At 38.2% G+C, this 22,422-nt stretch overlaps 1 protein-coding gene across 1 annotated transcript; it reads right to left on the reverse strand.

The window, feature by feature from the left end:
- Window positions 1-772: 772 nt before the first annotated feature.
- On the reverse strand, window positions 773-22,133 carry hmgcra (3-hydroxy-3-methylglutaryl-CoA reductase a). The gene is made up of 20 exons (XM_086075841.1): window positions 21,556-22,133; window positions 17,717-17,893; window positions 16,292-16,403; window positions 16,120-16,207; window positions 15,931-16,015; window positions 15,707-15,812; window positions 14,558-14,664; window positions 14,355-14,474; window positions 14,078-14,238; window positions 11,126-11,376; window positions 9,048-9,214; window positions 8,612-8,806; window positions 8,373-8,531; window positions 4,538-4,695; window positions 3,925-4,030; window positions 3,614-3,784; window positions 3,165-3,305; window positions 2,933-3,091; window positions 1,180-1,334; window positions 773-1,056 (listed from the first exon to the last, which is right to left on the reverse strand). Exons 2-20 carry the CDS (start codon window positions 17,879-17,881, stop codon window positions 1,002-1,004), a joined length of 2,661 nt encoding a protein of 886 aa, XP_085931967.1. The 5' UTR covers window positions 17,882-17,893; window positions 21,556-22,133; the 3' UTR covers window positions 773-1,001.
- Between the last annotated feature and the right edge of the window lie 289 nt (window positions 22,134-22,422).

Raw genomic sequence — 22,422 nt, forward strand, 5'->3', positions numbered from 1 at the left:
ACGACCCGTGCTGGACACCCCGTCCGCCTGCCCAATCGTCTGATTGAACTACTATACTACGACACTGTCTGCCGAACTTCCTTGACGAAGGGCTCTCTAACAGGGGGGTACTTGTAACGGCAACAAAAAACGTTCCCAACATACGATGTAATTAAGTACTTTGTTTCCAGAAAATGTTTCTGTGTAGAGACTGTGAGCAAAACTACTCAAGCTAAAAGCAGTAACAATTGTTCATGCTATCCATGACGGAACAGGTAGCCAGTGCTGAGGCCAGCTTCAAAATAAAATCTTTCCAAATGCTGAAATACGCTGACATTTGAAATTGTTCCAAACATTGTGTCGCAGACAGTGTGACTGCCGACTTGACTCCTTTTTTTAGTCACTCTGGTTGCGGTGTCTTGGATGTCAACAGCACGTCATTCTGAAATCAAGTTCAATCGCTAATTAAGGACGCAAAAAAACCTACTTAATTATTATTAATTTTAGAAGTGTAATTTTGTGTCCAAAATGGTAACGCAACAGTTACCTTTCTATTACACTACACTACTCTTCAGGTACGAGTAATCGATTTACGATCAATCGAACAGTTACACAATTGTATCAGTTGGATTGAGCACAGGAAAATAAAATGTCAATATCGCACAGCACTAAAGCAAATTGCATTTATACCTTATGTCAGTTCATTGTGTTTCTGTCCGTTGCAGCCTTTGATATAACCCACATTCAACTTTCACACAGTAATTGTTTATTGTTTAAAGGTGATGATGTGCATTTATTGTATTTTTTTTTTTTACAAGACCTCAATTCACATGAAAATAAAAACATTTCATGGTCAAAGAGAAACCGACGGCAGCGTGTTCAGACAAAAAAATACTTGTGTTGTTTTCAAAGCACTTTAAGTCTGCAATCATTTCAGTCCCTTTTTTCCCCACATGATCCTGGACTAGCTGATTCAGCCAATGGCAGGACTCACGGTGGGGAGCCATGCTGCCTTTATGCTCTCAGGAGGCTTGCTTGGTGCAGGTTCCCACATTCTCTTGGAGGTTCACCTTGGATCTAAAGACAGAATTCACCAATTTAAAATGCGCTTAGGATTTAAGTGGCTTGTGATGTCCTTTCGAATTAATTTTTTACCCATATTAAACAATGAAACAATAACACACGCAAACAAACACTGACCTGTTATGTGCCATGTGACTCTTGACCAGGTGACCAGCTGCCAGAGCAGACATGAGTGACAGTTCTCCAGCTAGCACAGTAGCACACACCACTTTAGCAAGCTGCCTGGCATTCTCCCCTGGACAAACCTCACTGGCCCCCTGTACGCCCAGCATCTGGACACACGCACAAACAAAATTTCAGAGTGGAAGATTCTTAATGACCACATCGGCAGAGTATGCATAATGCGTTGAGCACCATCATCTGTGGGGGGCAGCATTGTCCGTGTGGGGCCCCATTTTGTGCGCGGGGACGCATTGCGACATCATCGAATGCGCATGTCATGCATGAATGTGTATTCTTAATTTCTTTTAATAACAAAAAACATAGTAATAACACAATGCTTTCACTCAACTGTCATCGTGTGCGCTCCTGCGTTGAGGGATTAAAAAAATGGTTTGGGTGTAACTACATTGGCACAACACACACTTCATGGTGACCCCTCGCGGCAACAACAGATTTCAGGGCACAGACATTTTTCTTACTTTAGTCTTACGTCAGACATATCCAAAGTCCAGCCCAGGGGCCAAATGCAGCCCGTCATCAAATTTTATCCAGCCTACAGTCTCTGTCATCAAATTAATAACATCTGGCCCGTAGCCCTGTCGACCAGTGTATAAAATACACGCTAAATGCAATTTCCCATGTATCCACAAGAGGGAAGCAGCACGCTTTTCAGCTCCATGACCCAGTGTGACCATTTCTGGACATTTTCTAAAAGGGCTACAGTGAATACGTTTACAGCGAGGGCCAACAGTTTTAGAAAAGGTGAAAATTTGACTTTTTTTCCCCCCACTGAAACATGCAATAGTTGCCTGGCTCAATTGCAAAGCGATGGTGGCTTTGTGCTGCAATTCAGATCTCAGTATCACCCTTCACATTAATGCAGGCAACTTGTCTGTCATTAACAACGACTAATATAAAAATCTCAGTTGAGTGAATACATCTTGTTTTATCACTTAAAACAACTTCTGAAGTTGACTTGCTTCCCTGTTTATTGAGCTTCGAAAGGTCAGTGAACATTTTCAACGATATGCCACGTTTCAAATGAAACCCTGCACTGTGTCAAATGATTTATTTTAAACATGTTTCCCTGTTATTGAAATAAAATGCTCTGAGAACATTTAATTGCCAGTGTTTGAAATGTAATTTGCACTGGTGAACAAAAAATAATTTTATTGTGATAAACAGTGATATGTCGTGTTTCAAATGAACCCAAAGACATGTTTAAGAATCTTGAAATTTAAATAAAAAGTCAAATAGGAATGGTAGACAGGTTTGCTAAATGTGTAGATTTATTGGTATTCCAAGTAAAAAAGAAAAAAAAAGAAAAAAAGAATGTCAGGCTAAAGCTAAATGGTAGGCTCCACACATTTTCACCTCACCAAATCTGGCCCTCTTTGCAAAAAGTTTAAAGTTAAAAATCAAGGAAGTAAGTCATCTTATTCAGAAGTTGTTTCGATCCTGAGTAATAAAACAAAATGTATTCACTCAACTGAGATTTTTTTATATTAGACATTGTAAATAAAAAAATAATTTGAAATTGCATTTAGCATGTATTTTATACGCTGTTCGACAGGGCTACGTACCAAATGTTATTAATTTGATGACAGAGGCTGCAGGCTGGATACAATTTTACTAGAGGCCGCATTTGGCCCGCAGGCCGGACTTTAACATGTCTGAGCTGCATTATACTAATGCTATGTGAGCATACCTGGAGGCAAGCTTGTTGGGGAGGCAGGTTGGTTCCGCCCCCTACAGTGCCGAGCTCTATGGAGGGCATGGTGCAGCTGATGTAAAGGTCTTCGCCTGTCGGGCCTGCCACCTCCATCAGGGTGATGCAGTTACTGCTGCCCACGGACTGGGCGGGATCCTGGGGTGCACACATAAAGGTACACTATAGGATTGCAATTCAAATGATCACAGAGAGATGTAATGTTATTTACCTGTCCACAGGCAATGTATATGGCTGCTACCAGGTTTGCTGCATGTGCGTTAAATCCACCAATGCTGCCCGCCATAGCTGAGCCAACAAGGTTTTTATTTATGTTCACATCCACCAGAGCTTCTGTCGAGGTCTTCAAAACCTGCAATACAGTGGTCAACCTAAGTAAATGCCAACAAGTCTATTTTCTATCACCCACAACCATTCACACATACACATTGGCATTATAAGTGTGTGTCCAGTATAGTAATGACCCATAGATGCGTTCTTTTCTTTACATGGAAATACATTTGTTTGTGTGTGTGGTATCAATATAAGCAAATGTTGTTGTTGTCTTTGTCATAGATGAAGATCACATGTTATGACCAATTATTGCAACTGTATTTCTTCTTTAATGGACTACTTTATCAGAGGCAAAATATCTAGCGAACAAGGTCGACTTCAACTTACCTCTCTGACTACATTAGCAGGGATGGTGGCCTCACAGACTGCTGATTTTCCTCTGCCTTCTATCCAGTTGACTGCAGCTGGTTTCTTATCTGTACAGAAGTTGCCACTGACAGACAAAACATTCAACTCTGGAAAGTGCTGTTGAAGTTTGTTCAAAGCTTGGTCTGTACCCTGCAAAAGGGCACGGCACACTTTCAGGATGTGTTTATAGGTACACTTCATACATTTTTCACGCCAGACAGCTTTAAACAATGTCACGACAAAATTTCATTGACACTGACATAATAAATCTCACACATTTACTAGTTTACCTTTGAGATCATATTCATTCCCATTGCATCCCCTGTCTTAGAGTGAAAACGAATGTAGAGATTTCTTCCAGCCAGACACACAAGCAGCTTCTGGAGGCGAGCAAACCTGCCAAAACGTCACCCACAGATGTACTTGTGTATCATGTGTGTACATGTCCAGTGGCATCTCTGGCATGAAAAGTCGAGTGGGGCGCTTTACATTCACAAGCAGTAAAGCCTACACAATAAATTCTAATTCAATTTAAGATCACAATCCGGCGGAAAAGCGCTATATAAATGAAGTGCTGAATGAATGGTTAAAAATAGGGCTGTGCAATTCATCAAAATCCAATTACAATTTCAATGTATATATTTGCACCTTTTTTTAATTTTAAAATGACAAATTTAATAAATCTTGTTTGCTCCAAAAGGAACTTATAGCAGTGCCCCCAATAACCTGATTGGTATTTATTTGAATATTCTTCTTGATAAAATAAAATGTTCTAAATTATTAGCTATAAAGACCGATTATAAGCCTGCAGAGTGCTCAACAGCGACACCTGGTGGGGCCCCGGCCCACTTGCCCCAAATGCAGAGACGTCACTGTACATGTCGGCAATAGTGCTCAGTTTACCTGCTGGTGCTGTCAAAGGCTTCTTTGATGGCCTGGAAACCATCTATGCTCTCCAGCCAGGCTTTAACCTCAGCAGCTTGGCAGGCAGAAGGAAGCCTCACCACAGGTCCTCGGGTCATGCTGTCAGCCAGGATGCGACTCCTGGCTCCGCCTCCAAGCTACAGAGTACAGAAGACACAGCCTGTCAGACACGCAAAATACAACAGTAATAACTGGCTCCCTTCTATACTTTCATGGTTCAAATGATAATGACGTGAAGAAGTATCTATTCAACCATTTTCCAAACCGCTTATTCCTCACAAGGGTTGCAGGGGTGCTGGAGCCTATCCCATGCACCTAGGGACAATTTAGAGTGTTCAATTAACCTACCATGCATGTTTTCAGTTGTCAGCCATCGTGCTGCAAAGAGGTATCCTTATAAACATTGCTATACAAAGTCTGTCAAGAAAAGTCCCCAAACTGGTCTCCCAAAAGATATTCAGTTGAACCTCGGGTTCTGAATTACAGTAATTCCTCCCCCTCCATCGCAGACTTCCAGACAACTCCGGCAATAAGTTAAATCCGCAATATTTAGTGTACCCTGGCTATTCATGGAGGCCAATCCACGAATAGTGAAATTTCTCATAAAACTGACCGCTATAAAGACGCACTGAAAAATAAACTATTTCACTTTTCTTTTTTTTGATTCTTAATTCATACTTTTAAAATAATATAAACACATATAAAAGGAAAGCAAGAGCAATAGATAAAACAATTACTGTACAGTGTCCCAGTTCCTCTCTGTGTTTATAGAACACAAATCCCACTTTTTCCAAACTAAAAAACTCATGCCTCAAGACATAAACTATAAAATGAACCCAAAGCTGTCGCTTTGTATAGAGTCAAAAGCAGGGTTGAAGAGGATTTGACATTCAAAAATTTCCAGCAAAAACTAGGCTTATCATTATTTTTCTTTGTGGAGCAGTTTTGCGAATCAATAGGTGGGTTTCCAAAATTCGCTAAAAAAGTTTTTACGCCTGGTGGGGGTGGTTTTTGAAGCGTATCGGAAAAAAATGAAAATACGCATTTTGGTGATGGAAACAGGTTTTGCGAATAAGTCACTAGAAGACCGGATATACGTCGCACGTTTTGACCGATACTACAGCACACGCACGTTTGTAGTCACGATAAATGTCGGATGATAAAGTAAGATATGTTTGGGGAGACTAAGAAACACGATTCTTTTTATAATGAATTCAAGAAAAAAAACAATGCAATTTTAGATGGCTTTGTTAACATCAGCTTTCAATGGCGGGCGACCGGGGGTCGAAATCCCCCATTGAAATTAATATTAATCAACAAGTCTAATAGTTGCAGAGCAACACTTACAGTTTTATTAAACAATAAAAATGTGACAACATAATGAACAATTGGTTTTCTTATTTCAAGAATGAAGACTTTTTGTTTCATAAATGTTTTGTTGATAGCAGTAAACTATATCTTCTTGTTTAGAAGTGAAGCTAAATGGATTTTTAAAAAGCTCTGCTTCAATGTAATTTTATCAAGGTAAATTTATTTTAAAAACATTCCTTTATTTGCTGTATATGTAGTTTAAAAAAAATTCAAAGTAAAAAAAATTTTTTTCAGTTGAACTTTGACTTTCAACTTATTGTATTGTCGTCAATGTTAGTCCTTTTAGTAATTTTTCTAAGTTACTACTTTTCTCTGTATTGCTTCCAAATATGTTTTGCTTTCCCTTGCAAACTTGTTTTCTCTCTTCCCCCCTCTACTCCTTCCCTCTCTCCTTGTGCTCATACTGGCCACTTGAACCCGTGCACTGCAGGCAGAGACTAATTGACAATAATGTGTTGGCTTTTAAGCCTGGTTTATACTTTTGCATTTGCTCTTCCGTTAATGACCGGCGTACATCACGTGATCGACGCTAGTCATTAACTTGAAGTGCCACGTAGCTCGTGGCCGGGTGCTGCGCACACGTCTCCAATTCTGGTACACCGTACACGGCGGGTCGTAAGATCGCTCGTGATTGGTCCGTTTGATGGCATGCTCAGCTTTTTTTTCTCTCGCTGCCCCCGTATAGTTTCCGTGAAGATAACTGTGTAAGCGAAGGAGGCGCAAACCCACTGGGAGATCACGTTTGTGTGAGTTTGTGTATATGTATGTGTTGACGAAAAAAACAAAACTGTGTTCTCTAAGCACGGGGCTGTTATGTTTTGGCGAGGTACGGCCGACATTAACCGTTGCAAATTGGCATTGAATAATTGCCATGGTGATGAGCCAACGCTCGCCTTGGCTGTGTGACTTGTTACAGAAAGGAAAATTGGCCATAAAATGCAGAGGAATTTCCACTCTGTGGCGTCCTAGCCAATAGCAGCCGTAGCGACACCCCGACTTGGAGTGAAACTGCAGCAGAACCTGATGTGTATTGTGATGTGTATTGCATATAAGTATGAAGGCAAACGCACGAGCGGGGCTCAGCCGTAACGTCTCCGCTGTAGCCTGACGCAGAAGTATAACGAGGCCTTTTGAAGTGAATGACGAAAAAGCTCGCGTTCACTTCTATTTCATTCGCATCTGACAGACAACAATTCTTTTGTCTCTGCGCAGTTTTGTGAGTCAACGTGTATTAAACTACAAAATTTGCCACGCAAACTGCGATACGAACCCGCTTATTATATTATATATATTCATATGTGTATATATGTGTATATATATATATATATTAGAGCTGTCAAACGATTACTTTTTTAAATCAGATTAATCACATTTTAGAATTTTGATTAATCATGATTAATCACTTAATAAAAAATACTTTTTTATCAATATTTTTTTCCCGCCAAATTTGAAGAGCACCGGTTATGTGTTAATTATTTTGACATTTAATGTTATGAGGACATCTTCAACATTTTTTGATCCATTGCACACGCTCATCCTCCTCTTTTTCTAATCGATGAATTACTTGCATAATTTAAAAGGGGAAAAACTGACCCCAACAAAAGGGGAAAAACTGACCCCAAAATTTTGACATAAACAAATATTCTAAATGTTGTATGCAAACATTTATTAAATGCTTTACTTTAATGCATGTAATTACGTTTATTGCTCAAACCACCTGTGCTACCTTAAACATAGCTGTCACGCTAAAGGATAATCTATGGTCAAAATTAATAGTGTGATTAAGTTAATTCATGATTAATGCAATATTTTTTGTGATTAATTAATCAGTTAATGCTTTACCTTTGACAGCACTATTTTATATATATATATATATATATATATATATATATACATACATACAAACCCAATTCCCCAAAAGTTGGGACACTAGACAAATTGTGAATAAAAACTGAATGCAATATTATGTGGGAGTGCCAAATTTGTATATTTTGTTCAGAATAGAACATAGATGACAGGTCAAAAGTTTAAACTGAGAAAATGTATAATTTTAAGGGTAAAATATGTTGATTGTAAATTTCATGGTGCCAACAAATCTCAAAAAAGTTGGGATGAGGCCATTTTCACCACTGTGAGGCATCCCCTCTTCTTCTTACAACAGTCTGCAAATTTCTGGGGGATCCAGGAGACACGTTTCTCAAGTTTAGAAATAGGAATGCTTTTTTTTTTCTTGCTTTTTTTTGTTAAAAAAAGAAAAGAAAAAAAAAGCAATAGGAATGCTGTCCCATTCTTGTCTAACACGCGTCTCTCTAACTGTTCAACTGTCTTGGGCTTTCTTTGTTGCACCTTCCCCTTTGTGAAGCGCCAAATGTGCTATATATATATATAAATATGTGTGTGTGTGTGTGTGTGTGTGTGTGTGTAATATTACTACAAAACTTACTGCAATTGCCCGACATCCTCGATTGGTGCTAGCTACAAGGCATCCCTCGGTCGTTGCCATAGGAACTTGGAACTGCTTCCCATCCAGATGTAGCGGCCCAGCCACGCCCACCGGCACGGGCACATATCCAATCACATTCTCACAGCAGGTGCCCATAACCTGCAAGCCACAGTCACGGCTTTGTAAAACATGCAGTAAAGAAGACTTGTGTTGACTGTGTTGCATGTGAATGATCTCACCTTGGAGTAGTCGTAATCAGTGAATGGCAATGACGAGAGTGCAGAGGGAGAGGAAAGCTTTGCTGATATAATTTGTCTCCGTATGGCCACACCTCTCTCAGGCCTCTCCATGATTGCCTCCAGTTTGTAAGCAGGAATGTGTTTGGAGTAGACCAGCATCATCACCTCAGCATCACTCAGGAAATGAGGCCCTTGCTGTTAAAACATGTCGTATTTTGTCATGGGTCTCCTCAAGATATGCTGTGCATTTCAAACATTATGAAAACTTTTTTTTAAATCCAGAACAATACATTTGTTAAGTACACTTCACTTTTAAGTACAATACAGTTACAGTTAATCTCAGAACGGTTTGTTTTCAGATATTTAACAGTCAACCCACCCTGAAAAGATGTACCAACACTTCATTTGGGTTTCAAACTAAGCAGAGATGTCTTACCTCTGGATTGTTGAGAATGGCCACACATTCAACAAGGCCTCTAGGCTTCAAAGGGAGGTGTGGCTCTACGATTTCAGATTTGATCTCCTCTTCTACTTCACCAAGAATGAAGACATTACTTGACCCAGGATCGTTAACAGGCCCAAGCAGTGGCCGGATGACCTCATCTAGAAAAGCAATGAGAAGAAGGAAATTCAAATTGTGTTTGAAGAATTATTGTCTCATGCCACAGGGATGAAAGATTTACTGATAAACCATGATAAAATATGTTTTGCCCCTATGTGTAATTGTGAGTGTGAATGGTTGTTTGACTTATGTATGCCCTGCGATTAGCTGGCAACCAGTTTAGGGTGTACCGCGCCGGCTGCCCGAAGACAGCGGGGACAGGCTCCAGCAGCTCTGCGACCCTTGTGAGGAATAATCAGTTTGGAAAATGGAAATAGAACCCTCGAGCACCTCTTTATTAAAAATACAACAACATCTAGCAACTTTTTCTGGTGCTCTGAGACTCCCCAATAAGATGCAAATGCGTCCAGACTACAAGTGAATGGCATAACATAACTGCATAACTGTTATCTTTTTCACTTTCCAATTCATTCTGCAGGCTGGATTAAACCAACAAACAAACAAAATGAAGTATGTATGTAGTAGCACAAACAGTAATGTACAAAAAAAGGCTGATGTTTAACGTTCAACTACCAAAACTGCTATATTCAACAACTTTTCCAACCCCTCCAAAATTTGACTTGAATAACATTATTGTGTCAAATATTTAATTTGATTAATTTAGGTTGATACTAACATTGGTTTGATATACAGTAGTCTTACCACTATTATACTGTTTTTTGCTTTTTGTCATCTCAACTATATTTTGTGGGATCTATCATGCAAAGGTTTTTGATGTTTACAATTTCTAATGTCAAAAAGTAAATATTGTCAATATTATGTTTTTTTATTCAAAATAAAATGTGTTACCATGCTTGCTGTGATTATAGCTGTGATTTAGTTTTTGTTCACATTTAAATATCCTACAGTATGCAAAATCAACTTTTTTGAGCCTTTAGCCATAATAAAATGTTATTTCCTCACTAAAAACACCACCAAAGTGGGTTTTCCTCCATTTACCCATCTCTGAGCATTCCTGCTCTTCAAGCACCAGCCCCTCCCAACCCAAGAAAACCAATGGGTCTTCATTTATCTACGTAGAAAAGTGAGTACAGTCCGTGCAGACTAAACACAGCCATTTTCTCCAAGCAGCCTAACAAGTGTATCCAGAAAAGAGGCACTATGATTTGGCCACCTTGTCTAAAGCCCCCGGCATCCCCGGCTGGAGCTCCACTCATTTGAATTTTTTTTCCAAGTCTGGCGGGACCTGTGGGTGTGACGTTATTAACGGGGTGTGGCAGCCACACAGCAGAGGCGGGGTTTTAGTGAACCAGGCGTCCCGGTTGGAAGAAGAGCCGCCAAAATAACTCATATTTCATAAGGATTTACATCGTCATTATGCCAAAGGTAAGATCTAATCATATATATGCCTATTGCAAGCTGTGGAAGGGCCTAAAATACCTTTATACAGACCCTTTAAGATGGTTTCACGTGAACATTTATTTTAGTTACAGTGAGGTGGGCGCGTCAATGAATTTTGAACGTCCGTCATTCGGCAATTGTCAACAGTCGGGACACCCTTCCGTCATCGTCAATCCGTCAATATTTCAAGACGAATCGTCAATCCGTCATTCGTCGACTGTTCAGCAAAATGAGCTTTAATGTTTCCGCCCTTTGAAGTGGGCATCCATCAATCGTCATTCGTCAATCCGTCAACAAAATGGGACGGCCATCATTGACGGATTGCCAAATGTATTGACGGATTGACGATTACATTGACGGACAAAAAAAACAAAAAACGTCAATCGTCAATTTTTGAAGTTTCCCATCAATCGTCAACAAACATTGACGGATTGACGGAATGACCACCTCTGATAGTTATATTGTGATAATACCAATACATGTGCTAATATTGGTCATGATACGTGCAATTTTATAGAATACTTAATTACTGTAACTGAGCACAGACATACCTATATCTTCCTTCCCTCCAGGTGTGGTGGAAGTCAAACTTTGAGATGGTGCATGGGGTTGCGGAAGATGAGTCTTCCTGCAGCAAGTCTCTGTGGCCTGTCGTGGAGCCAGGGGCAGGGTGGACATAGTGATGGGGTTCCTTATTGATAGGGTAGATTCCATCTCCACTTGCTCAAAGAAGATGTACTTGATGGCCAGAAGCAGAGCCAAGGACAGGCAGATCACCTGCTCAATATCCATGGTGATCATTCTGTAAAAAAAACATTGGTACAGAAAAGTAAAATATTGCTTCAACCAAAAGCATTTAGTGTCATTAGTGTAATTTGTTGTTCATCGGTAACTTGATCTATATTTTGCACACACAAAAGAAAAAGTATTCAATTAAATTCAAATGAGTCTATAGTAGGTATGTATGTGGCACCAGGATTCGTTTAAAGCGGACCAAACAAAGCATGTCTGAATACACCTAGATCTGGTCTGCATCACATATGTGGACTGAGTTTCGTATTTATTAATTATTTATCTTTTAATTAAGTAATTATCCTCTGTTTCAATCCATTTTCATGTGTCATCTAATGCACACATATCAAACTCAGCACTGATTTACTGTACAGTAATTAATTGTGAGTGATTGTCATCTTCATGATACTACAGTTGCAACTGCAGTTGAATGTAATAATGCAATAATGCTAATTGTGCAGGACAACTGTTGCCGTTAAAGTTAAGAAGATGCGCAGGCTAAAGACACGTGAGGGGGACATGGAAGCAGCTCGTGTTGTTTGGCATGAACAAAAGTTCAATACGGGAGCACTCTTGATTAGACTCCTTAAGAAAAGAAAAAAACTGACGGTGGTTGGATAAAACTGACGAGGTCGCGTGTTGTTTGGCCAAGATAAACAAATCCGCGGTGGTTATTTTACCACGACCGGTAACTCGTCACATAGTTGATGTGAGTTTGTGATGCTAACCGGCCGCTAAGCTAACGTGACGGGGTGCGCGTTGGTGTTCCGCAGCGGCGTAAACATGCACATTTGCATACCCACTAGTGATGTCTACAAGCAATCACGGCATTTTCTCGCTCCTCTTATTAACCAATCAAAGACACTCACGGTCAAATAACACACACAGAAAGGTTGTTGGTTACGGCAAAATAACCACTGTACACCATAAGGGGAAAACCTTTTTCAACACTTGCCTTCGATGTACTGAGCATGATGCCAATCATGCCACAGACTGGCTGCTACCGTATCTTTTTTGGGCTCAACAACTCGAGGATCAACCGCACAGTAGAAAATAATGGATTTTCTTGACTCTTGCCACTGACTTCTGAAGGTTTGTTTTCTTTGTATTTACTAAGTAAATGTGCTTTATGTGCTTTCAGCAGGTATGTTACAATTAGACCTCGCAGGGTAAACACTACCTGGCCTATTTTTATTTCCATTTCATTCCAATACTGTTGCTATATTTGCACTTTGTTTACATTTCAATTGTGGGAAAATGTGGCTTAAATATTGTGCTGCAATAAACGTTCTATTATTCCAAAACACCAATCACAAATCTATTGTTCAGTAATTATTACCAATATTGTCAAAAATATCATCACCGCAAATTTATTTGCAATATGGTGATATCATTTTTAGGCCATATCACCCACCCCTAGTATACAGACAAAAAAATTATCAGTGTACCACCATTTGACCAGCATCTTAATACAATAGCGTAGTGGACCTAAGTGTTCTTAAAAACGAGCTAGAGGTTTTATTCCTAAATAAAAAATACACTTGTATTTATTATTGTAGGTCACTGCAACACTACGCACAATTCAAAAATTAACACTGTGCTTGAATGTAGGGAAATAAAAGTGTACTTAAGTAATGATTACATTTCTTTCAATAAATACATGTATTGAAAATATTGAATGAAAAACATACGCCAATAAATGTTAAAAAAACAGTATTTCCTAAACACATTGTAAACACATTGAATATTTGGGGGGACATGTGCAAAGACAATGTAGTATGGATCAGTATCATCAGATACTGAACCCATAGTATCGATATCGGTAATGAAAAAAGCGGATTGGAGCGTCCCTAAAACAAACTATCGTGTTTCCTGCACGACATTTTGAATGCTATGATGATAGACTTTTGGTGCTGTAGAGTGACAGCGTTCACGAAGAGTATGTCACAGCAAATCAACGTTATTTCGTTCAAGAAATTGCTTGTGGCTTGCCAGGCTACCAAAAGGCACAATAACTGACCGCGATTCTACCTTTGGCCACAATGCGACACGGGATTCTGGTTAAGGTATGCCATTTTAAACTAAAAAGAAAACTTCCGTTAATCATCAATCCCCGTCGATGACAATGTCCACCTTTCGCACAGTGCTTCCGCATATTCGGCGAACGCTTTATAAAGCGAAAACACACAAAAGGAGAGGGACTGTATGTACTCGCCCTGATTGATGGACATAAACGTGCTTTAGTTGGGGCTCTTTCCGTATATTTTTTTAAGGCTTCGTGTCATTGTGCACTCGCAGAAAGGTGGCCGTCGTCATTGACGGTAAGTGACGATTAATGGAAGTGCCCAGCTTTGTCGAATACAACCGAACTCTTTTGCTGCTGTCAACACCATAAGGGAACTGGGATTTTGGGTGTGAGTCGATGCAGGACCAGCTAAACTATGAAAAGAAGTGTGATTTATAATCCAAAAAATATGGTTACTATATAAGTATATCTACATATATGTATGTATAACAAATACTGAGTTTATCATCGCTCACTCGTCTCTTGGCATGCAGCCACAGTTGTTAGTAGCTGCTCTGGCAAAACCAAAGTAGCTAAAATTTGACATTGAGTTTTGTCTGGCTGTGCCTATTGTTCTGACAGTGACCACCTTGATTGTGTCCTGGTGTGTAGTTTGACAGAAGCTGGAATGTTGGTGTCCATTTACCTGGTGAGGTAAAAATGCCACAGCGGTATCTCTGGTTCGATCCTCCTTGGGGACAGGTGTTTTTCATCAATAGCACCCTGTGGAATCCCCACTGTTGCATTGAACAACAGGGGCTCAGCAATCCACCTACTGTGAGCATGAACCATAACAAGGCCCAGAGACTGCAGACAAAGGAGATGCACAGCTTATCAAGCAAATTCTCCGAATGAAGACAAGAAAACAATTGCAAGGGAATACTGAATAAAACACAAGTAAGAATGTACAAAATGTTAATCACCATAATCATTTTGACTCTCTGGGTGACAGGATTTGGTTTGTTATCCTGTTCTTCCTCCAATACACGAGAGAACTGGCTCAGCTGCCAAATCGGATGGCCTTCCTGACTCTCACGGGACAGCTACAGGAAAACCAAAGCATCATAAATACAACTGCAAACTCTTTGAGTACATGGAAATTTACTGAGATCAACTGAACTCTTACCTCCAGCACCAGTGACACACATGCAGGGAAGAATGTCATGAATACAAAATAGTTGGCTAAAACAGACATGCAGCCAAAGCAGCACATTATTTCTAACTGCCGAACACCTGAAATATACAAAGTTACAAACAATTTTACCATATTTCACTGATTAGACATTCATAGGTTAAACAACTTCTTTTTTTTTTTTACTAATGACTCATTATGAATCTAATAGTGTATTGCCACCCAGCACAGACTAATATAACTACGTATTTAAATATAAGAACTTTTATTAGTTCAATTTGAGAATTTTGCATCATTTGAGCAGCAACAGTGGATACAGGAATTTAAAAAATAGCATGCCATAGAATACATTTGTACAATACATTGCACAAAATAGAAATATGAGCTGGGAAGGAAGTTATCCAACCAGCAACGTTATGTTATTTGTATTGCTGCTGGTTAATTTGGACAGTTAAGATCCGATCAATCTAATTGAATTGCTTTCTTTACTACAGAATTGGTAAAGGCAAAGTAATCCATGGGCACCGTCATTTGAATGAATTATAGAAAACTCAACTGAAAGCCAGTTGTAGTGATTTCATTTACGTTACCGTGAAAGGATGCAATCGATACAGTGATATGAATTTTGGGCCATATGACCCAGCCCTACATTAATCCATACATTTTCGACACCGTTTATCCTGTTCAGGGTCACAGGGCGCTGAACCGCCTATCACAGTTGACTTCGAGCAAAAGGCAGACAACACCTTAGACTGTTTTCCAGTCAGTCGCAGAGCACTCCGTTTACCATTTTACCATTTACAAACAATCTTTTACAACGTCACTGAGTCAGGGTAGTTTTGGCTTTATAAAGGCAAGTTCTAGTTGCAGCCAATTTTCATGTTTTTGACAGCCTTTTGCTTTTATTTAATGAACGGAAATGTTTTTTTCAATTTATTTTCATTAATTTTAGTTAACTATATTAACCATGCACTGAGTAAAAACTTAACCCACACTGCTTGCATTCAAGTAAGGTGAATGTACTACTACAGCATCAGTGACCTCACAAATGATGATTCCTAATCAAATTAACCCCAACTGTGAATATCAAGTCTTAAGGTTCTGTACACAATCTATGAGAGAGTAAAGTAAAAATAACAGTACCTGACATAGTTCCCACACCAATCACTAAGCACTCCACCAGTGCATCTAAGGTGAATGTAGGTCCCAATACTGCCATACCTCGAGCAATATTCTGCCTAACTTCATCCTGGGGGGAAAAAAACATTGAAATCCAAAAATTAATCCCCCATAACTTCTTCCTGAAAAAAATTCCATTGAAATCAATCATTCATTTTATTAAGGAATCTACTACACATGTTTTGTACTTGAGAACTGGAGCTAAGGGCAAACTTGGCAAGAGCACATGCTTTGGAGAGGTCGATCAGGAGCAGAAAGAAAGGTAAAGCCTCACTGGAAGACACACCAGAAAAAGAATAAACCACTGACATTTCTCAAATGGACATAGTAGCAATAACAGTATACTACATAAAAAAGAAAATGAAAATAAGCCTTACTTGAGGCCGGTCAGCTCTTTATCAAGGAAGTGAATGACCACTGTGCTGAATACAAAGCTGGAAAAAATTGTGAAAAGCCCTGCAATGCCTGAAAAAAAAAAGGATGAATCAAAAATCACATACAGAACTCATTTTAGGTATTGCCCACATGTATAATATCAATAAATCATACCTAAAATATATTTGGATCCCAGTTGTCTTAAATTCTGGAATTGGAAGTAAATATAGACGATGGCAATGCAACGGGTGATGGTCAGGATGATTATGTCACTGCTCAGAATTTGCTGTTAAAAGAATGTACATGCAAATAAATAAAAACAGAGTTGCACAGTGCTAAAAAAACAACAACAATACAGTGCAGAGATGGTACATAGGCAGAATTCTACGTTAAGCCTTTTCGGGTTATGACCCACAAGCCAACTTGTGGTGGCCCTGCCAGAAACAGCACTGGCCCTGCATTGGGCTGATACCTCATATCTCAGAATTTGGTCAAGTTAATATTTTTTCAAAAATTTATACTATTCGTCGGTCCTTACACGTGTATTATTTTACAAATTATTCACCAATCTTGGGTGTTGAAAATTGCTTTTTTTCTTTGATAATGAAATGTAATTGAACAAATATGCCGTTTTTGAGGCCTCCTGAAAAGGTTGATCACAAAACAATACATCAACAGAACTCATCTCTTCGTCACTTGGCAAAACAAAATAAAAGATATCAAAGATAACTATAACAATAATAGATAATAGATAAAATAAGAGTTATTTATAAAATATAATAAATGTCATAATACATAATAAAATATAGTAAAATCACATAATAAAAGAAAACTCTTAATTGTTATATTTCATAAATTAAAAGTGTTAATTTCACCAAATTAATGTATTAAATTTTTTAGGGCCATTTGTATTTTACCTGTGAGTCCAGACCATATGGACAAACCAGTAGAAAGAACACAAAATAAAATCAGGCTGCAGGCTTTTTTTTCTGTCTTGACCGATGCATGGTTTTTTTTGGTGAGAAAATAATTTCTAAATATATTTTAGAAAATCAAATAAAATGCTGCGGGGAGGGGGTTTAACTGGGGCTACACAGTAGATTTCTGACGGAGCTAACGTGAAGATTAACGGTGTTTATGTTTCAGTTTAACTTGACCCAACTTGAAACATAAAGTGGACATATGTGATAATAAAAATATGTAATAACACATAGTAATAATTTAGGTTATCAGTCTCTTCGCTCCTCAATGGAAGTTTGGGTCTTAGAGGTATCTGACTGCAGCAAACACATCTCCAAATGGACGCACGTGAACATCTGGAGCACGACACAGACAAGAGAGAGACTTCCTCCCCATCCCTCAAAAGGCTGGTCGTACCGGTGCAACCTTTTATTATTTATTTTAGGCGTACCGTTGAGAAAATAAGGTGCATGGGGGCCCAAATTAATCTCTTGTCTGGAACACCAGGGATTCTGCCACCGTTTTATTAGCCTGGCGAACCGACAGGCTTTTCTCTCGACCTGCACCAGACTGAGCAATTTTTCTGGGGGAAACCCTGTTTAATATTTTCAGGTAGATTGCATCATTGCTTTTACTCACCTCATCTGTTTTGGGGCAGTCAAAGTTCCAGCCACAGATTTGGTCATTCCCAGTGAACATATTCATGGACATCATACAGACTGTGAGGGTGACGGTGCCTACAATGACCTCCCAAGGATGCGAGGCCACCACAAGTCCGTGAATACGGAACAGATGAGTGAGCATGGTGGAAGAGGACTGTTGAATGCCAAACAAGGAGAATCACAACGCTATGAGAAAAAAATCTTGCACAATTTTCCTGAGAAACAACATCTGAATCTATAAATTAATCAATCTTCGTTCTTCTTGCATATAAAACAGCATGGGTCACACCGTTACATCATGGATTGGACTTGAATCTATAAATTAATCAATCTTCGTTCTTCTTGCATATAAAACAGCATGGGTCACACCGTTACATCATGGATTGGACTTGAACTTTCATACCTTTTCAAAACCTTTTTTAAATCCCAGTTGCCCAGACGACCCATTTTCAAATTGCGATATCTCGGAGATTAAATGTCATAGCATGATATATGACAGCTAAGGGTCTGTGCTAGGCCCCATTTTATTTATATTGTATATAAATGATATCTGTTGTGTTTCAAAAATATTCAAAAGTGTCTTAATCGCCGATGACACAACACTCTACTGTTCAGGAGAGAACCTGAAGCAGCTTCTGACTACTGTGTTGTATGAATTGAACACACACAAAAATTGGTTTGATATGAACAAATTATCACTAAACTTACATTTTAGTTTTTGGTACTAGACAAACCACACAACAGGTCAAAATTATAGTAAATTAAATTGAAATAGAAAGAGTGTATGAAAATAAACTTCTTGGAGTAGTTACTGATGAAAATTATGTTGGAAGTCACACATAGATAATGTCAAAAGGATTATGTCAAAAATTATAGGGATACTCTCTAAAACTAAGGATGTCCTGAATAAGAAATCATTATATACATTATACAGTTTATTATTATTACCATATCTGACCTATTGTGTGGAAATCTGGGGAAATGCATATAAAACAAATACCAATCCTGTTTTCAAACTGCAAAAAAGAGGCATAAGAATTATAAATGGATCAAAATATACAAAACCAACTCATTCTCTATTTATTAAATCAAATACAATGAAATTCTACAACTTGAAATTAAAATAGCACAAATGTATAAAGTACACAACAATCTACTCAGGCACAGTACTCAGAAGATGTTTGAAATTAGAGAGAGTCCTTAACATAACATAAGGGGTACAAGTGTCTACCAAAAAATTCAAACAAGAACAAATATTAAACAAAGGTGTGTTTCTGTAAAAGGTGTTAATTTGTGGAATGATTTTGGAACTGACCTGAAAAGATGCCAGTCACTTGCTGAATAAAACATTTTTTTTAAGTAAAGTTACAAAAATTACTTACATCAGACTTGAGATGTTAAAATGCTATATATGCTTTCTTTGGATGTATCGATATGAGTGTAATGAAAATTGTATATATAAGTATGAGGATATGATTCATAGATGTATTACGGTATATGCCTATGAATTTCATGTACATACGTTGCTGGCAAATGTGCGTAAGTTAAAGTGCACTTGTATATATGACTAGGTTTATCAATTTTCTTTTGTTGAAATACATTAACCTTATCATTTTATCAACATAAAACGAATAAGGGATAAAACTAGATACGTTATTAACTTCCTCCTACCCGCTTTGAACATATAAACTATTTTCTTTCTTCCTCTTCTTGTTTTTCTTTTTTACTTCAACTTATATTTTATACTTGTAATGTGTTTTCTTTATGTTTATATGTTCAATAAAACCATAAAAACAAAAAAAGCTTTGTACCACAAAGTCAATAACCGGTTAGTGTAGTCTTGACTTGAGCCTAAGCCTGCTGACTTATCGCGAGAGGCAGAGTACACACTGAACTGGCCGACCGCCAATCGCAGAACACATTTATCCAAATTAAATCACAATCAATTTATGGGGAAAAAAATACAGCAATAGTCAGTTTATAATATCTAATATCACATATAAAATATATTTTATTAATAATAATTATTTGCAGCTGTAGTGGTAGAAATAATCCGCATCTAAAATGTTGAACGCAGTCTCAACTAGTAGCCCTTCGCATGAATCAGTACCCACCCCAGTTTCAAAAAGGTGGTGAGTAAAAAAACATCACTCCATCTTGTGTGATATTGCTTGAATTGTTGTTTATTTGGTTTTGATTGCGCATTAAACAATACTAAAACAACAACAATTGGTTAATAAACAGTAATTGGGCAGATTTTTTTTTAGCAATAACATTTGAAGCTAAATACATTTCTATCATCCATATATTCATCCATCCATTATCGGAACCGCTTCAAGTATTCAATTCGATGGACTAATAGAATAATTGATTCTAAAATATTCGATAATGACAGCGCTAGTTGGATATGTGGAGATGTAAAGCCACAAATGTATTTGTATAATTGTAGAGATGTCAAAATTAATTGATTAATATACAAGTAATCAATGATCACATTAATCAACATCTATTTTAATAATCGAGTTATTGTTTGGAGCCATTTTTTACATTTAAAACTGTCCAAATCCTCTGATTTCAGCATATTAACATTAAATGTTCACTAATTTCTGTAGTCCTTCATGAAATAAGTTTCTGTGTTTAATCAAAATAAGACATTTGCAAACATCTGTTTTTTCTTTGGAAAACAATGACTGAATCGGTAACATAGTAAAACATCAATCCCCTTTTTTTTTCACTATATGAATATGAAGTACGAAATAAACACTAATCACTAGTTAATAAACAGTAATCAGGAGGGTAAATGCTTATGTAATACACTTTAATGCAAAATTAAAATGAATCAGATGAGTCGATTAATAAATGTAATAGTCTAGAGATTAATCTATTTCAAAAATATTTGTAATAGTGAGGGGCTGACAGCCCTACATAATTGTTGTAATCTGCACTTTATGTTGTGTAATTTCGTACAGATTTACAGCACAGTACTTTACTGTATTTAGATCTGATATTGTTTATGTAAAGATGATTATTTGCTTGTGTTTGTTGAAAAACAGCGTATCGTAAGAGCGTATTGGTGGGATGATGCCACTTCTGCAATCAGCATGTTGTCAAACATATATTAATTGCAACTGTCTATTAAGTGATTTCCGTAACAAAATACAGAAAATCGTTAACAGTTGGCAGCTCTTGAACATATGTGTTTTTTTTGTTTTTTGTTTTTTTCAATTGAGTTGTATAGGTTATACATCATATTAATGGTAGAAAATGTTTTTAAATGATTTATCCTGGTCTCGTCTTTTAATCACGAAACTGCCATTTGAACATAAATGTGTAGCCTAGACTAGAGTGTCTTTACCGCCTGAAAGTTGAAAAAGTTATCCTCAAACATTGTACCAATTGTGCGTCATTCAAACGTGAATTTAGAAAAATCTAATGCAATGTAAATATTACATTATGCATTTTAATGTACATAAAAAATGTGTGTGTGTTTTGTTACTACAACAAGACTCTACAAACTTGAGTGATGTTATTGAATTTTAAAACACCTTTTAAAGGCACATTAATTATTCAGATACAGGTAATTACACCCTATACTTCCACTGACAAGAGCGTATTTTAGCAAATGGGTTATTTGGATGGATAGATGGGTTTCCGATTTAGCAAGCAGCTTTTACTTTTTTAACTGCTGAATTGTAATGAAAGTATAAAGGCGCTAAGGATAGTATGTAGATTATACAGTATTCAGCTGGAGCACGTAATGTTCCATTGTCTGCTATGTGTAAAGACCCTTTACAAATATATACAATAGTGACTTACCTGTGAGCGTGAACAGAGTGGAATGGGAAGAGGTTTGGCGATAAAGGCTGCTCGAGTCAAGGGGAGAGCGAGTGGGCTGAACTTGAGCCTCCCAACATGAGTTACATCCAAGTTGAGCGGATTCTGCAATTAAGCGAGCCCACATGGAACCATGGCACGCTACTACATCATACGAGGCCTGAGCCAATCACAGCGTCCTCCTGCTTCAGTGACGCTATCTCCACGCCCCGTTTCCTTGGTGACGCCAGTGTGGGCGTGCCCACGTGAGGACTCCTCATCGCACCACTCAGATATCACAGTCAAATCAGCAAGCGTGGGTGTATAAATTGTCAAATGAGCGTCTTCTGAATAAAGGTGCGGTTTTAGCACACAAAGAATACCAATAAATAACATGGCAACGTTTCATTCGTAAAGAGTAGATATCATCGCCCCTCTCCCGCAGCGGTGTGTGCAGTGTGTCACTCATCATCACTTGACAGTTCTCTTCTCTGGCAGTTCTATCACGCCAGCTCGTCAACGCACGCAGTTTCGCCTGTGACGTGGCGGCGTCGGGACGGAAACTCACACGTTGATTAACAGTAGTTTCCACACGCTTTGTTGTACGGTTGGCACTCGGTACGGACGTATCATTTGATACACTCAGTTGGCTATAAACAGCTGAAGCCGGAGAGCAGCCATTTTACGTTGCCGCTGTTACTGCCAACTCCCGTTCGGTTTTCACCGTTATCAGTGCGTGTTTAAGGCAAGATCTCATCCCTTTAAGGACTCATGAGGGACTATCAAAGAACTAACTTCACTGTTTGCATCGACCATTCAGAGTATATCATCTCATTATAGTAAATCGCTACTTACAGGAATTAGGTTTTA

This window comes from Leptonotus elevatus, chromosome 5 (genome assembly GCF_054856555.1).
Source record: "Leptonotus elevatus isolate MCC_2025b chromosome 5, RoL_Lele_1.0, whole genome shotgun sequence".
Classification (NCBI taxonomy): domain Eukaryota; kingdom Metazoa; phylum Chordata; class Actinopteri; order Syngnathiformes; family Syngnathidae; genus Leptonotus; species Leptonotus elevatus.